The sequence below is a fragment of the Aotus nancymaae genome, unplaced genomic scaffold (assembly GCF_030222135.1).
Source record: "Aotus nancymaae isolate 86718 unplaced genomic scaffold, 86718_ANA_hifiasm-v0.15.2.pri h1tg000014l, whole genome shotgun sequence".
Lineage (NCBI taxonomy): Eukaryota > Metazoa > Chordata > Mammalia > Primates > Aotidae > Aotus > Aotus nancymaae.
Window position 1 is genome coordinate 814,514 of NW_026988425.1, and position 17,196 is coordinate 831,709.

At 60.8% G+C, this 17,196-nt stretch overlaps 2 protein-coding genes across 6 annotated transcripts in view; one reads left to right on the plus strand and one right to left on the minus strand.

The window, feature by feature from the left end:
- Positions 1-1,018, plus strand: part of NKD2 (NKD inhibitor of WNT signaling pathway 2) — a 36,252-nt gene extending 35,234 nt beyond the window's left edge. The window contains exon 10 of the mRNA XM_064375830.1: positions 21-1,018. Within this exon, the coding sequence (XP_064231900.1) occupies positions 21-592 (572 nt within the window). The 3' untranslated portion in view covers positions 593-1,018. The remainder of the gene's footprint in view (positions 1-20) is intronic.
- Positions 1,019-7,046: 6,028 nt separating this feature from the next.
- The window catches only part of SLC12A7 (solute carrier family 12 member 7), a 58,481-nt gene continuing 48,331 nt past the window's right edge, over positions 7,047-17,196 (minus strand). For 2 of the 5 annotated variants that reach the window (XM_064375831.1, XM_064375836.1), the window contains exons 22-25: positions 14,466-14,644; positions 14,054-14,068; positions 9,889-10,022; positions 7,047-8,408 (exon numbers count right to left, since the gene is read on the minus strand). In XM_064375831.1, coding sequence (XP_064231901.1) covers positions 8,248-8,408; positions 9,889-10,022; positions 14,054-14,068; positions 14,466-14,644 — 489 coding nt within the window. In that variant the 3' untranslated portion in view covers positions 7,047-8,247. Of the gene's footprint in view, positions 9,013-9,888; positions 10,023-14,053; positions 14,069-14,465; positions 14,645-17,196 lie in introns of all 5 variants that reach the window. The other 3 variants (XM_064375833.1, XM_064375834.1, XM_064375832.1) reach the window with 3 other exon arrangements.

Sequence of the window (17,196 nt, forward strand, 5' to 3'; positions counted from 1 at the left end):
CCTCTGACCTGTGTCCACAGGGTCCCCTCCTGTGCAGGCCAAGCAGGAGCCCCAGGCCAGGGCCTCACACCTCCAGGGCCGGTCCCGCTCCCAGGAGCCGGACACACACACCGCGTACCATCGCAGGTCACAGGTGCTGGTGGAACCCGCCGTGCCAGCCTCGGAGCCTGCTGCCCGGGCCCTGGACGTGCAGCCCCGGCTGAAGGGGCCGGAGAAGCAGTTCCTCAAGTCCCCCAAGGGCTCTGGGAAGCCAGCCGGGGTGCCAGGCGGCAGCAAGTCCGGGAAAGCCTTTGGCTACTACCTGCCAGCTGTTCTGCCCCCCCCGGCCCCTCAGGACGGCCACCACCTCCCGCAGCCTCCCCCGCAGCCCCCACCGCAGCCCTGTGGCCACAAGCGGTCCCGGCAAAAGGGCAGGGAGGGCCACTCGCCACTCAAGACCCCACACGCCCAGCCCGCCGCGGTGGAGCACGAGGTGGTGCGAGACCTGCCGCCCATGCCAGCGGGAGAGGGCTTCGTGGTGCCAGTGATCCAGTGGCACGAGCACCACCACCACCACGAGCACCACCACCACCACCACTTCCACCCATCCTAGCGCCGCCGCTGGCACTCCTCACTCCCAGCGCAGCACGGCCCACACGCCCTTGGCGGGGAAGCAGAGCAGGTGCCCGCTGTGTGCCCGTGGGGAGCCTGGTACCCCCCACCTCTAACAGCAAACAGCATCCGACTGCAGGTGCCCACGTGGTGGAGGTGGCACAGCTTGGACACAGCCCAGGTGCCCTGTGCTCTCTTGCCCTCAATGCCGCATGGTGGCGAAAATGTCTGAGGCCACTGTGTTTCCCAGCTCTAAAGCTCATCTGTGTAACCCATAAAACCTGTACGTGAGCGTGGAAGACACACTCGTATTTACTTTCCTTTATGATTCCAAAGCGAGGCCCTGCAGGGCACGGGGCGTGCCGTGTTCCTCCCAGGCCTTGATGCTGTGGGTGCTGTTGGCGCTGTAGGCCATCCCAGTGCGAGGCCGGGAGCCACTGGGAAAGCCGAGGCTTTGCGTGGCTCACGTGTCATGAAGCCAGAGGGGCCAGGGTGGGGGGAAGCAGCTTGTGCATAGCAGGCAGCGTCCACAGCTCCCGCGGGAGGCCAAGCAGCAGGCGCGGCAAAGGCGGCAGCGCCGGAATGAGACGTGCTGGGCTGGGGCGGGGGAGCCCAGACCAGGGAGGACGGGCGCCTAGGGCGGCTCCCGGGGGCGGACGCAGCCCTGGTCCCAGAGCCGCGGCAGCTCAGGTGGACACCGGCAGCAGGACACGGGTCAGGGAGGGGCGAAGGCTCAGCGGAACACGGGGACCGGAACGTTCACGGTCCCGACACTCACGGGGTAGCTTCCGTGACACGTCAGCTTTGGAGAAAGGTGTGTCCCCCCGCAAGGGTCAGGAAAGGGCTGCAGGCCAGCAGGACGTGCCGGTGACGTTCCTGAGTCGCAGCCTGTGGGGACCCACATAGTCGCCCCCAACAGGAGCCGTGTGGTGCTTTCTGGGACCTGGGGGCCTGCCCGGCAGTTCTGCGTTCACCTTCCTTGTGTCGTTTTTAAGGATAAAGCAAACTGATGGCCAACCTGTGACAGGTGTTCCTCAGGTCTGGTAGGAATATCTGCGTTTTGTACAATGCCACACCCTGTATTAAAATAAGCTTTTCAAAGAGAGGTGGTCCGTACTGTTGTCGGCCAGTCCCCTCTGCCAGCCGGTGGCCAAAGGCGCGGAGAGCAGGCTGCCTGCGCGGGGCTGTGGGAGGCAGCGCGCCCGTCCTTGGCTCAGAGGGTGATGAAGGCGAACACGCCCCGTAACCACAGGTAGCCTTTTTTGTTTTTCCCATGTTACCGCTCTAAGAAAATCCCAAAATAAACCAAACCCAAAATTTGGTTCACGATAACAGGAACACGAGGCACCTCTGTCTTGCCTGCGTGACCCCAGCTTTATGGAGAGAAGCTGGGCTCTTTGTGAAGAGGAATCTGTGGAGAAGTCGCGTGGCGTTTGCTTATTTTCTGCCTCTCTGCTCCTGGGTGTTTAAAAACCCCTCGGGCCTTCCCAGTGGCGTCTCTCCTGTGACCACTGGAGAACGCTGTGTTCTCGGGGCTCCGGAGGCCAGGGCGCTCCACACTCCAGGCTCCTCCTGGAGGCACAGCCTTACCTTGAGGTGACTGCATTTCACTCGCATGACACCTGCTCTGGAAGCGACACACTAGGAAGGTTCATCTGGGGATGCAGTGATGTCACTCCCGGCCTCATGTTGAGAGGACCTCGTTTAGTCCCAGAGGACCTATCAGACCCCAAGTGACGTTGCCAACCAGAGACCCCGGCACACCCTCTGGGCCGGGCTCAGCCAACCGCCTGGCGAGGAGGGAGCTCTGCGGCCTTGGGCCTCCACCTGCTTGCCGCTAGGCCTCGGTGTTAAAAACGAAAACTAAGTGCGGGTGAGAGTCCAGCAAACACGAGGCAGGGGTGGAGGTACAGTGCTGAATGAGCCCCGGAAACAGAGGCGCTGCCACCGCTGCCCACCTCCAGCCAGGGCCTGCCTCGCACAGAGGGGCCCTTGATGCCCTGGGGTGACACACTTAAGCCTGAACGAGGCAAGGGGCGCGAACAGGGTTTGGAAGTTTGTCCCCTCCAAGTCTCGTGTGGAGATGTGAGCCACAGTGCTGGGTGGGGCCCGTGGGAGGGGTTTAAGCCATGGGGGGTGGACCCCTGGTGAATGGCTTCAAGCCCTCACTGTGGTGATGGGTGAGCTCTCATTCTGAGTTCTCGGGAGATCTGGTTATTTAGAGCAAGGGCCCTCAACCCCCAGGCTGTGGACTGGTCCCGGTCTGTGGCCTGTTGGGAACCGGGCCCACAGCAGGAGGTGAGCGAGCGTGACCCCTGAGCCCCACCGTTACATCCTCACAGGGGCTGGAGCCCTGCTGTGCACTGCACGTTTGAGGGTCTAGGCTGCACACTCATGAGAATCTAATGCCTGATGATCTGAGGTGGAACCACTTCATCCTGAAACCACCCGCCACCCACTTGTCTTCCATGAAACCAGTACCTAGTGCCATAAAGGTTGTGGGGCTGCTGCTTTAAAGCAGCTGGCACCGTTCCGTCTCCCCTGCTCTGACCATGTGACACGCCTGCCCCTCCTTCACCTTCTGCCTTGAGTGGAAGCTTCCTGAGGCCTCACCAGAAGCTGAGCAGATGCAGACACTGTGCTTCTACAGCCTGCAGAATGGAGAGCCCAATAACCCTCTTTTCTTTACAAACACCCCAGTGCCAGGTATTCCTTTACAGCAACAGAAAACAGAACTAACGCAAGAGTCCCGCTCCCCCGGCCAAAAAGAAACCCCACAAAAACCCCATGCATGAAAAGTGAGCCAGTGCTGACATGGTCTCATTCATCAAACACCCACAGGTAAAGACCGCTGTTTGGCCCGGGGCCAGGGCGAACTGTGTGTGTGAAGCTGCTGGGCACCATCTCCAGCAGCCCTGGCACTTGGCGGATGGGAAGGGACACAGCACAGGTTGGTGTCAGGTGCTGCTCTGGCTCTCGGGCCACACCTGTCAGGGGGACGTGGGTACCACCAGAAGGAAGGCCGTGCAGTGCTGCAGGTGAGATGGAGGCGGAAGCTCCTCGGAGGACCCTGGCAGGGGCACACAGCCTGCTCCTGGGGCAGCTCTGCCTGCCGTTTGGCCCGGTCATCCTGCCGTGCTGGTGCCAGGAAAGATTCACCGCACGAGACTGGGTGGTGAGGGGCACGCAAGGACAGAGGCCTGTGTCACAGAAACCAAAAGGCTTGGGCTTCCTGTGAGTGTAGACTGACCGCCAGATGATCTTGGAGCTGGACCAGCCTGTATCTGAATGAATGCGTGAGTGATTTGGTGTGAATTAGTGAGTGAATGGGTGGGTTAGTGTGGGAATGAGCAGGTGAGTGGGCGAGGGAACAGGTGAATAAATGAATGGATCAGTGAATGAATGAGAGCAACGAGTGAGGGGCTGAGTGGGTAAGTAGGTGAATGAATGAATGGGTGACTGAGGGGGTGAGCTGTGAATGAATGGTGCTTAGGAGAGAATGAACAGGCGAGTCCAGGAACAAGAGGATGATTAGGTAAGGGGAGTGGTGTGCAAATGACTGTGAACGAGCGCATCAGTGGGCCAGTGCGTGAATGGGTGAATGTGAGATGAGTAAGCAGATTGGTGTGCAAATGAGTGCGTGAACGAGTGCATCAGTGGGTCAGTGTGTGAATGGGTGAATGTGAGATGAGCAAGTGAATTGATGTGCAAATGAGTGCGTGAATGAGTGCATCAGTGGGTCAGTGTGTGAATGTGAGATGAGTAAGTGAATTAGTGTGCAAATGAGTGCATGAACGAGTGCATCAGTGGGTCAGTGTGTGAATGGGTGAATGTGAGATGAGCAAGTGAATTGATGTGCAAATGAGTGCGTGAATGAGTGCATCAGTGGGTCAGTGTGTGAATGTGAGATGAGTAAGTGAATTAGTGTGCAAATGAGTGCATGAACGAGTGCATCAGTGGGTCAGTGTGTGAATGGGTGAATGTGAGATGAGTAAGCGAATTGGTGTGCAAATGAAGGAATGTTAGTGTGTGAATGAAGGAATGAGTGGCTGAAGGACTGTCAGTGTGTGACTGAATGTCAGTGTGCAAATGAAGGAATGTCAGTGTGCGAATGAAGGAATGTTAGTGTGTGAATGAAGGAATGTCAGTGTGCGAATGAAGGAATGTTAGTGTGCGAATGAAGGAATGAATGAAGGAATGAGTGGGTGAATGAAGGAATGTCAGTGTGCGAATGAAGGAATGTCAGTGTGCGAATGAAGGAATGTTAGCGTGCGAATGAAGGAATGTTAGTGTGAAGGAATGAGTGGGTGAATGAAGGAATGTTACTGTGTGAATGAAGGAATGTCAGTGTGTGAAGAATGTCAGTGTGCGAATGAAGGAATGTCAGTGTGCGAATGAAGGAATGTTACTGTGTGAATGAAGGAATGTCAGTGTGCGAATGAAGGAATGTCAGCGTGCGAATGAAGGAATGTCAGTGTGCGAATGAAGCAATGTCTGTGTGAATGAAGGAATGTCAGTGTGTGAAGGAATGTCAGTGTGCGAATGAAGGAATGTCAGTGTGCAAATGAAGGAATGTCAGTGTGCGAATGAAGGAATGTTAGTGTCTGAATGAAGGAATGTCAGTGTGCGAATGAAGGAATGTCAGTGTGCGAATGAAGGAATGTTAGTGTCTGAATGAATGAGTGGGTGAATGAAGGAATGTCAGTGTGCGAATGAAGGAATGTCAGTGTGCGAATGAAGGAATGTTAGTGTGTGAATGAAGGAATGAGTGGGCGAATGAAGGAATGTCAGTGTGCGAATGAAGGAATGTTAGTGTGCAAATGAAGGAATGTTAGTGTCTGAATGAATGAGTGGGTGAATGAAGGAATGTCTGAATGAAGCAATGAGTGGGTGAATGAAGGAATGTCAGTGTGCGAATGGGTGAATGAGTAGGTGATGGCTCCATCCAAGTTCTTGCTCCTTGGGAAGCACCCACTAAGGCTAGGAGGAAGCCTGTTTTTTGAGGTCCCAGGGAAGGGGACACCCAGGGGTCTCTGGCTGGGCCCTGGTCCCAGATGTGTGGGTGTCAGCGGGTCCCCAAACCTCCCTGCTGGAACTGGTGAGCACATGGCCCTCCCTCAGGACACCAGGCGCCCCCAGCCAGCCACGGACGCCTGCATGCAGCCAACACTCACCCATCAGGTCCGAGGATGAGGCTGCCCTCAGGATCACTCTCCTGTGGCCCAAGAGCCAGCACAGGCCCTGACGCCCTCCTGTGCTGTCCCTTCCCATCTGCCATGCGCCAGGGTCGCTGGAGACGGCGCCCAGCAGCATCACATACAACTTCATCGTGCACGACGCCGTGTTCCAGCACGTAAGCTTTGCCACAACCATTTCAGAATGTTTTCACCCCGGAAAGAAACTCATGCCCCTCAGGCCGTCTCCCTCCACTCCGCCTGGCCCACCCTAGCACCCACCAGTGCACTCCTGGCCTCTGGGCCCGGCCCATTCTGGCATTTCGAGTAAGTGGCGTCCCACAGCGTGAGACCCCAGTGTCCGGCTTCCTCCCTTGAGCGTGAGGCTTCCAAGCCTGGCTCCTGGCTCTAGCTGGGTGAGGCCCCACAGCAGGCACGGCCATGTGGACTCGTCAGATTCTCAGACTGCGCCCACTCTGGCAGCCGTGAACCTGCGTGCACCCGTTCCTGATGCCGTGACACACACTGGGAGCGGACCTGCTGGGGAAGGGGCGGCTCTGTGTCTCACACTTTCGGGAACCACAGCCCCTCCCGCGCAGCTGCAACCCCGCAGGAGGGCTCCGATTGCACGTCGTCACCGCGATCTCCCCCCCACCATTCGGGCGGTGGCCATCGCAGGCGTCAGGTGGCATCTCATCGCGTGTCAGAGCATGCCAGCTCCGCTCATGGTGGACTCTGGTGCCTCCACCCTAATTATAGATAGAATGGCCGGGCACGGTGGCTCACGCCCATAATCACAGCACTTTAGAAGGCTGAGGTGGGCAAATGACTTGAGGCCACAAGTTCAAGACCAGCCTGGCCAACACGGTGGAACCCCACCTCTACTAAACTACAAAAATAAGCCAGGCGTGGTGCTGCATACCTGTGATCCCAGCTACTCAGGAGGCTGAGGCAGGAGAATCGCTTGAACCCGGAAGGTGGAAGTTGCACTGAGCTGAGATGGCACCATTGCACTCCAGCCTGGGCAACAGAGACTGTCGCAAAAATAAATTACAGATTGGGGCACGTCAACACACAGCACCAGGAAGTTTGATGTAAGGTCAGTTCCATGCTGGTGACGTGATTTGGAAGCTCTCTTGTCCAATTCACAGGGTCACTCTTCAGCCACCCGAGCTGGCTATGGCTCGTTGGCCCTGACGCTCCTGCTAAAGGGGCGGCCGGTACATTTTCTCCAGTCGTCTAATTTTTATGCTGAACGAGACTCCAGATTCTTCAACAGACTCAGATTTCATAGGATTTTATTTTTCTACTAACAAAATTGTACAAAGGAACCTACAAAAGGGACGTGGAATCAACTTTCAACGGCCGCAGTTACCAGTGACACGAGCTGACGGGACAGGCTGCCTGGCGTTGCCGCGCACAGAAGCTGCAGCCCAGGGCAGAGGCAGAGTGGAGCCCTCACGAGGCGTTTCGTGGGGAGGACCCAGTGGCCCTCAGAAGCGTCCCGCACGCAGGGTTTTCCAGCCACCAACCGAGGTTCAGAGGCCGCTGCGCCTCCCGCCCGCTCTCCTCCAGGTGCAGGGGACGCAGGACCTGCTGGCCCCACCCAGAGGCGGAGGGAACGCTGCGCCCTGCGGTGACGTCTGGGACACGCTCTGGGCAGCCGTGACTCTACAGCAATGCCAGCCCCAGCGCAGCGCCTCAGAAACGCCTGGAAGCACACGCGCAGCCTCTGCCCTGCTTTGAACCTCGGCGATGGGGCCGATTCCCTCGGGAGACCGGGCAAGCCGGACACAGCCCAGGGCCTGACCACCTGGGGCCTCTAGTATAGAAACAGCCTCTTGATGGACGGCCTCGTGACCACGAACTCCCTGGGTGTTTAAATAAATAAATAAGCCACACAGAAAGGGAGGCCCCAGCCAGTGCCACCGCCACAGCCTGCAGATGCAGCCACCACCTACAAAGCAGAAACTCACAGCGAAGTGAAAAGTGTGCTGGGACCTTGAAAGGGATCTCTTCTCAGTGCCACTGCCACCTCCACGAAAGGTACAGGCCACGGCAGGGGATGCCCGGGAGTCAGCCGGACGGACCTGACACCAGGCACCACTGCTGCCCAGGGACCTCCCACGCAGAGGCCGTGTCCCCCTTCTCTGGAGCGCCGGGGTGGGGATGCCACGTGTGAGCCAGCTCAGAGGCTGAACCGTGCGCCGTGCTCATGGGGTGGAGTCCCGGCTGTCGTGGGCTGCGGGGGGACTCGGCGTTCACTCCGCGTCACACCTGCGCCCCAGGTTTCAGTGCATTCGCCTGCACGAGGCTCTAACGGCACCAGTGCTGTGAGCTGGGCCCTATCAGTGCTCATGAATGAAGTGGCTGGTTTTCTAAAGGCGGATGGAGACTCAGATGGCAGCAGACACAGCCTGGCGTGGCAGAGACACAGCTGGGACTCCTTCCTGGAGCGTAAGCCCCGAGGGACACACCGTGTTCACCACACACCCGACAGGTGGTCCAGCGCATTCCAGAAAAACCGAGTTCCCTTTCCAGATGGCCCCGGCCACGCCGGCTGGTGAAGCGTGGACCTGCCGAGCCCAGAGGCTCCCACACGAGGGTGATGCAGGCGTGGACGGCGTCCTCCAGCTTTGCTGCCTTGAGGTGCAGAAATGCAAAAACAGTCAAGGAACAGAGTGACTCAGAGGCGATCAAGGCCCTGCAGGGAGCCGTGGCCGGGGCTGACATTTCACTTTTATCACCAGGGACAGCTTCAGCCCCGGTGCTCTTCCGAGAATGTTCTGGGTAGGGGAGAGATGCAACCTAACCACTGGGTAAGTCCAGCCAAGGAAAAGGACTTCCGGAAACCAAGTGTGGGCTCGCTGGCCCCTCGTGACCCGCGAGAAGATCCGGCCGCGTCCAGGTCCCTCCTGCGGTGGCATCTGCCCTCGGACTCAAGAAAACCCTCCGGTCGTGCCCTCGCTGGCCCAGCCTGGGGTTTAAGCCCTAGGTGGCGGTCCTAGAGACCTCAGAAGGAAGCCCCACGGCAGGCCAGGCGGCATCACTGGGGACAGGTGTGTCTGCCGTCTGTTTCCCTGGGCCGAGCCTGGGCGCAGGCTGCCCACGCCATCCTCCGTGCCCGCCCCAGCGTGCCGCGATGCTGCTGAGCATTAGGAGTAGATGGTGATCACCTCCCGGCCGCCGCCCCTGACCAAGAGGACTCTGTTCAGCCCCTCGGTCAAGACCTCAAGAAACTCCATGTCTGTGGTTAGCAGAGTTAAGGCCAGAGCTGATCTCACCTGGGCGTGTAGAGCTGGAACTGCGATGGGAGTGAGGTTTCACCCTCTTCCGGGTTAGCTAAGATTTGGTTTGAGAATGCCAGAGCCAAGGTGAGAAGTGGGTGGGGAGAAGGGAGGAAGGGGAGGAAGGGGCAGGGCAGGGGAGAGAGGGGCCCATGCTCAGGAAAGAGAGGGAGCTCCGTGGCCATAGAGAGGACCAGCAGAGACAGAGACGGAGCCCAGGGTGCAGACCCCACCTGACAGGGATCCCCAGCCAGGTGACTGGGTCCTGGCTGGCCTACAGGTGACCTGGGCCACAGCTTCTGACCAGGACACACGGAGGACACGCCCCCACTGACCCCGCACTCTGGGTGCCGCCCTGGCAGGGATGTGCCAGACGTTGCCCTGTCTGTGCCAATACACCCAGATACACCACGGAGTCCATTTTCCCAATAAAGCACAAATTCCCAAAGCTCTGGCCAACCGGGGCCTTAAAGCCGAGAGCTGGGCTCCCTGCCTCCCGCATGGCCTTCGGGGAACGGTGGGGCTGAGCCCCAGGGAAGGTCCCAGGATGCACAGTCGCTGTGGGGGTACATGACGGGGCGGGTCTCCCAGCCCCAGGGCAGCTCTGAACACCCGGGGATGGTGGGGGGGCTGGCACTGCAGGCGGGCCCTCCCTCCCCACACCAACGCCACCACTGGCCCCAGAGCCCCTCTGCATCCCGGTCGCAGCTCCCAGGGCCTGGGGCTGAAGGAAAGGCGTGAAGCCAGCCTGGCTCACAGCACCCACAACCCCAGGTCTTGGCGAGAAGCTGCCGGGGACGCCCACATGCCCGCAGGCACACCAGGGGAAAGGATACAGTTCTCGTCCCCCTGCCGGTTTTTTGGGGGGCCCGGCATGTTGAGAAGGACCAGCTGGGCGTCCTGGGACTTGCTGAGGACGACGCCGTTGAGCTTCACGGCCGTGTGCATCCGCCTGACGTTGGACTGGTCCCTGGAGGGGGTGGGGGTGGGCACGGTCAGCAGGAGGTGGGCACGCCCCACGCTCCAGACACGAGGCCGGGCCGAGCCCTGATGAGCCTGCGTTCACGTGTGAGTCAGGATCGGGCGGACTCTCCAACCCTGAAGGACGCAGAGGCGGCAGCTCCCAGCGAGAGGCGCTGATGGCAGCCAGGCGGTGCTCAGCAGCGGGAAGCTTTGGCCTCCGGGCCCCTGGAACTCAGCACACTGGGGCTGCCAAGCTTCTAAGGGCCGCGGAGTCACATGACACCAATTGCAAGTGCTTCCTGAACTACATCTACGTCTGCGAAGCTGGCGGAACGCAGTGGAAGCGACCTGGGTGTCCCGAGTGCCTGGCGCCTTTCAAGGCTGACACACTTCTCTTGACATCCATGGTGTTCCTCAAGCCCCACATTAGACGCTGCCAAGCACAAACCCATCAGGCTGAGCACACATGGTCTCCTCTCTGAGGGTCACACAGCTGGGTCCAAGGGGCCAGAAGCTCAGGGAGGAAAGGCCCACAGCTGCCCCCGGCCTGTGCAGCCATCGCTGCTGAAGCTCCCAGGCCTGTGACGGGCAAGGACTGCTGAGAACTCAGCTGGAGGCACAGGCGCTCACAGCGGCCACTACTGGGGTCTTCTCCCACGGCCCACCTTGCCCCTGCCTGGCCGAGGGCCAAAGGGAAAGCACTTGCACCACGTGGCCGTCCAGACCCCACCTTCCGTCCTCACTTCCACCGCGTGGCTGTCCAGACCCCGCCTTCCATCCTCACTTCCACCACGTGGCCGTCCAGACCCCGCCTTCCGTCCTCACTTCCACTGAGTGGCCGTCCAGACCCCGCCTTCCGTCCTCACTTCCACTGAGTGGCCGTCCAGACCCCGCCTTCCATCCTCACTTCCACCGCGTGGCCGTCCAGACCCCGCCTTCCGTCCTCACTTCCACTGAGTGGCCGTCCAGACCCCGCCTTCCATCCTCACTTCCACCGCGTGGCCGTCCAGACCCCACCTTCCGTCCTCACTTCCATGGTGTGACCCAGACCCTGCCTGCCATCCTCACTTCCATTGTGTGGCCATCTAGACCCCGCCTTCCAGCCTCACTTCCACCGCGTGGCCATCTAGACCCTGCCTTCTGTCTTCACTTCCACTGCGTGGCCGTCCAGACACTGCCTTCTGTCCTCACTTCCATGGTGTGGCCCAGACCCTGCCTGCCATGCTCACTTCCACCACGTGGCCATCTAGACCCCGCCTTCCTTCCTCACTTCCATTGTGTGGCCATCTAGACCCCGCCTTCCTTCCTCACTTCCATTGTGTGGCCATCTAGACCCGGCATTGCATCCTCACTTCCACCGCGTGGCCATCTAGACCCTGCCTTCCATCCTCACTTCCACCGCGTGGCCATCTAGACACTGCCTTCTGTCCTCACTTCCACAGTGTGGCCCAGACCCCACCTGCCATCCTCACTTCCACCGCATGGCCCACGGTGTGGCCCAGACCCCACTTTCCGTCCTCACTTCCACCACGTGGCCATCCAGACCCCACGTTCCGTCCTCACTTCCACCACGTGGCCCAGACCCCGCCTTCTGTCCTCATGACAACGGGGCCCTGCTCTGAAGTTGCCATGGGAGTCTACATCTCAAAGCGTCCCTGGTGGCCTGGGCCCGGCCACAGTCCCCTAGGAGGGTCCCCAGCCAAGGAGGTTTGGGGACACTGCAGACTCCCGCTGTGCAGGTGCTCAGGCCCTGCGGGACAGGGCTCATCTCCCTCCTCTATCCCACGGTCCCTCTGAGGCAGGCCCCTAAATGGCAGCAGAACTGGCATTCCAGGAAGCCCCCTCGGGAAATCCGGCAGAGACCAGCCCTGAGAACACTCGTGTTTCTGGTGGAAAAACCTGGCCCGTGGGTGGACCTGCAGGTCCCAGTGGGTCTCAGGCCAACTGTGGTCAGCACAGCCCTACACAGTCTTGACTGTGGCCCCCTGGGGAGGTCACCAGTGCCCCGGACACAGAGGGTGGGGCAGACAGACAGAGGCCGCCCATGCAGGGTCACAGAGAGGCCCCGAGGACGCCGTCGACGTGTCCAGGCTCACGCCCTTTGATCCACTTGACTCTTAAGCCAAATAAACCTGATCATAACCACCAATTTTCAGGAGGAACACAGGGAGACCTTTCATCTTCTCTCCAGCTTGATTTAATTACAGATGGGGTCTCTGTCCACCACACAGTCAAGGGGCTTTTCATACAGGAACTTGGAACTTTGGACTCAACTTCTGGGTAGACCACAATGACCAGTGTGTTTGTGGACAAAGAGCAACTCCAGGAAGTGAGGCCAGGCCAGGCCAGGAGCGTGGGGCGGGGCAGGGCAGGGTGGGCGGGGGGTGGGTGGCGGGGTGAGCGGCATGACCACGGCAGTGAGTGCTGGGGGGACAAGGGGGCCTTACCCCTGACTGCTGGGATGGTGTGCTGGCCACCATAGCGAGGAGGACCAGTGGAGACACATCTGTATATGCTGATGTGTATACGCACACATGCAGTCACACTAACGTGCACACAAGTTGTACAGACACACGTCAGACATGCACATGTGCACACGTACAGACACGTACACCCACGTGTGAGGACAGGTGTGTGTCCACCAGCAGGTGCACTGACAGGTACACACGAGCGAACACACAGACATCCCTAAGTGTGCTCCCGGGGATGCCACGGTGAGGCCTGCACACCTCATGCCTGCACTGCCCAGGAAAAGGTCAGGGCTTGACCTCCAGACATTCTGGGGGCTTCTCCCAGCCCAACCCCGAGGAGTTGCTGGACCAGGAGAGTCGGTCTTGTCCCAAACACACACCCCACGTTGACACAAAGCCCACACGTCATCCATTCCGGCCCACCTTCTCCTGACCCTACAGGCCGGTGCGGACCTGCCCCTGCCCCGGGCCTAGGTGGACGCACAGGGCCACTGCAGCTGCTTGAGTGTGCTCACATGTGTGGGGGCGTGGTCAAACCCTGCCCCGGGCCTAGATCGTCCTGCAGCTTTAATGAACACACTATTCTGAAGGCACGTTTAGATTTACAGGACACAGCAGGAAGTACTGGGGCTCCCTGCCCGCCTCCCACACAGGTGCACGGTTTCTGGTGTCTGATTAATTCAGGTTTCAGGGTTAAAGATAAAAAAGGAGGTGTGGCCACTCAGCTGGCGCGTTCCTCACTCAGGCCCCAGGCACCGCCTGCCCATGATGAAAACACGGCCCAGGCAGCTGATCGTGGGGGCAGGCAGGGGACAGAGCCGAGGACTCCCAGGGACCGAGCTTGGGGGTCCATCCAGGGCTCTCCCTCCCACCTGCCCCAGAGCTCAGACACAGGCAGCTCCCACCCCAGGGCCTGACCACACAGAGAACTGCTCCACACCCCTCTCCACCTGGAGACGGAAGGGTAACGCCCAGGGTGGACGGCGTTAACGTGGAAACCATTCTGGGTGGGGACGCAACTCAGCCAGTGCCCGACCCAGAAGGACGTGGACAGACTCACTGACGGGTCCTGCCAGCACACACCTCCCCTCCATGCAGGAGTGGCTCAGCCACCTCCCAGGTCTCAGTTTCTGGGCCTCGCTGAGGAAGAGGCTTCGGGTGTGTGCCGGAGCCACCGTGAAGAGAGGCGAGCAAAGGCAACAGGAAACGGACGTGGGAGCCGAGGCAGCACTGGGTAAGCTCCAGCTGCACACGGATGCACGCGGGTGACGCCACGCAGGCATGCAGGGAAACCGAGGCCTAGAACACGCACACACTGGCATGCAGGGCCACCGGGAGGCCCGGAACACACACGCGGGCCACACCACACAGGCCACGCCACGCAGGCATGCAGGGCCACCGGGAGGCCCGGAACACACACGCGGGCCACGCCACACAGGCCACGCCACGCAGGCATGCAGGGCCACCGGGAGGCCCGGAACACACACGCGGGCCACACCACACAGGCCACGCCACGCAGGCATGCAGGGCCACCAGGAGGCGACCTGGTTGCAGCGAGTGGACTTACAGGTTTCCCCATTCTCTATGCAGGAGAGAAAAACAAGAGCGTGTTATTGACCTCAGGAGTGAGCACTGGGCCGTTCCAGGCATCACAGCTGCCCGAGAGAATGCTGCCTCGGCCCACCCCACAGGGCCCGGGAGCCCCCAGGCCTTCCTGAGAACCGGGCTTGAGGCTCTGCCTTCGACCCCAGGTGAGAGGTGTCTCTGGCGCTCTCACCCTGGGACTCCGGCTGCGTCTGCAGAACCAGACCCATGCCCCTGAGGACCTCAGCCAGCCCTGGCGGGCAGCTCTCTGTTCTCTAACGGGCCCGCTGGCCTTTGGGGTTTCCGTGAAGCTCTTCAGTGGTCAGGGAAGAGACTCCATCCTCACCACCAGATCTGCCACCCCACCCCGGCCAGCCGCAGGCGCGGACACTCACGGCTTCATGCTGAAGAGGTCTCTGAACCCGGACAGGCTGGCGTCTTTGTGCCTGTGCTTCTCGGCGATCAGCTTCTCCCTGGTCCAGGTCATCTGCACCTTGTCTGGCGTGGGCGGCGCCTGGGTCCTGGCCACCGCTGTGGTGTGGGATGCGGTGTTCCTGTCGTGGATCAGCTGGGCCTGGCAGGCCCGGGACTCGGTGAGACCAGATGGTCTCAAAACTCCCCTGGGCAAGAATGACCCGGGACACCAGGCCAGAGGCAAGGCCGGCTCACACCACAGAACCAAAAGGGCCATGCGCGCCTGACCCTGGACCAGTCTGGCCTCCTACAAGGTCCCGAGCCCCACCCCCGAGGCTGCCTCCCTCCTCCAGGCTTCCAGACCAAACGTTCACTTCCTCTCCCCATCTCCGCCCCTCACCTTCCCACCCTGGCCCTGAACTGGAGAAAGAGGCCCCACGACCCGTGCTGACGTGAGCGGACGTGTGCTGAGAGAGTCTCCTTGCTTGACGGGGCTCTGTGCACGCTGTGTTCACCCCAGACCACCCACTCACCCACATGACCAGCACGCAGGTGTGCCTGCCTCACGGAGGCTCGGGGCAGGTGGGGGCCGTGCTGGGATCCAAGCCCTATCCCTGGGAAGCAGGCTGTGTCTGATCAGCCAGGGACACTCAGGGCCCGGCCAGGCTGACAGGGGGTCTGTGGGGTACCGCTGGGGCACTGTTGGGGCAACGATGGGGCCAATAGGGCTGGTCCCCTGTGGGTCACTTCTGACAACATGAGGAAAATGAAAGCATCGTCTGGCAGCACTGTCCACACCCCTTAGCTGTGGGTGCCAAAGGGCAAGTGGGCAGTCACCTGATGTCGCAGCCACTGCTGGTTCACGACCTTTCCTCCCTGTCACCGCCAGGTCGCAAGAACAGTGCAGCCCTGCTGGTTATAGACCCTCCCCGCGGCCTCCTCCCTCCCCGCGGCCTCCTCCCTCCCCGCAGCCTTCACACCCTCTGTGCTGCTGTGCCCAGCCTGAAGGGTAGGGCCGATGGGAGCTTGCAGATATGGGTGCCACCTTGGAAGTGATATTTACGCGGGGCCTAAATGGCCGCCTCTCCCACTGTGGCTGGAGCCCTACCCGAGCTGGACGCAGCCCAGCAAGCCGCTCATCCCAGGGGCATCAGGAGTCTGGGAGCCCCGGGATGATTTAAAAAAGCCGAAGGCCCACGGTGATTTCACCAGACCAGGATCTTCCTCCCCCAGATGAAAATGTTTAAAGTGGGTGTCGGCCCTTCCCAAAAGGGAGACTGGCAGGGGTGGGGGAGGGGCTGGGGCTGCCTCCGTCTCGGGACGCGGACAGTGGCCCCGGGCCTCTACTCACCGTGGCTGGCCCTGCAGTCGCCTCACAGCCTGGCCTGGCCTAAATTTCCCATGGCCGCGAATGAAAACCCAGAGCCAAGGGGCCACCTGCTCTCCGCAGACCCAGCGCTGCCCACCTGCCCTGAGGGCCACCGTGTGAGGCACTGGAGGGGCCCACCCGGCACCTGCACAGCAGCTCGGCCAAACCCCGCCCTGGCCCAGGAGGGGCCCTTCACATCAGGGCTGCCGTCCCGCTCCCAGGCCCGCCCCAGTCCGCAGTTCCAGACTCTCCACACTGAACTTCCCATCAAGCCGGGGGTGGATTCCTGCTCCTGGCTGGACCCAGGCTGAACCCGTGCTAAGCCAAGGCGACCTTGCCGGCCCTCAGGGACTCGGCCTGGACAGAAACAGAGTACGTGGGTCCTCCCAGACACTCCTGTGGAAGGGGTGTGGAAGGAGTGTCCGGGCCCCTGTGGAAGGAATCTGTCTGCAGACACGCTGATAATCCCCCTGGGTCCTGCGTCTGTGCCCGCCCTGACCTGCCCGGGGTCTGAGAGCTGGCAGGGCTGGGGCTCCACGAGCCTTTCTCTGTTGGGGGCAGGCGGTGGTCGCCACTTAGTGATTCTGGCTGTCAGCGCACGTGGCCCCACACGCAGACCTGTGTACCGCAGGTTCTGGGTGAGGCCGAGGCCCCAGGGCAGGTGAATGCTCCGTCCCTGCTGCCGCCACTGTCACTGTAGTCTCAGAAAACCATCACCTCACCTGGTCTGCAGTCACAGACCTGTGTGTGCCGCCAGCCTGGTGGGACCCACGAGAGCCCATGAGGTCGTGACCTCACAGAGCTGAGAGTCCTGCCACAGGCGACCCGCACCTTCCTCGGCCATGAAGTGACCACAAAAGCACCCGCCCTCGGGTCTCAGGGTGGCTGAGGGGCCCAGGCCGGTGTAACTCAGGTGGATACGCCTGTACATCCTCAGCAACGGACAGTTACCCACGGAGCCACAGCTGCCGCAGCTGGGCGGGCAGCTTCCACGGGCGGAGGTTACGTGGGACTGCGTGGGGGGCCGGAGGCACCTCCCCTCCAGCTCGCTTCCCTCCCTCCCAGCGTTCACTCTCCGCTCCCACTGGGTTTTGGACAGCACAGAATTTGCGTGCTGCGGGGCTCACGGGTTTCAGGCTGTGAGACAAAGCAGCCATGGTAAGAAACCTTGGCTCAGGAGTTGCGGACCCCGCCAAGGGGCACCGCCCTGGGGAGAAGCCTGGGGAGTGCCCGGCCCCCTCCCGTCTCCCGCCTGTATCGCTGCACGTTTGGAAAAGCTACATTCAAAGGTCCCAGCCTCGTCACTTCCTGCACGTGAGCGTGCATCTGCCAGGCTGCCATTC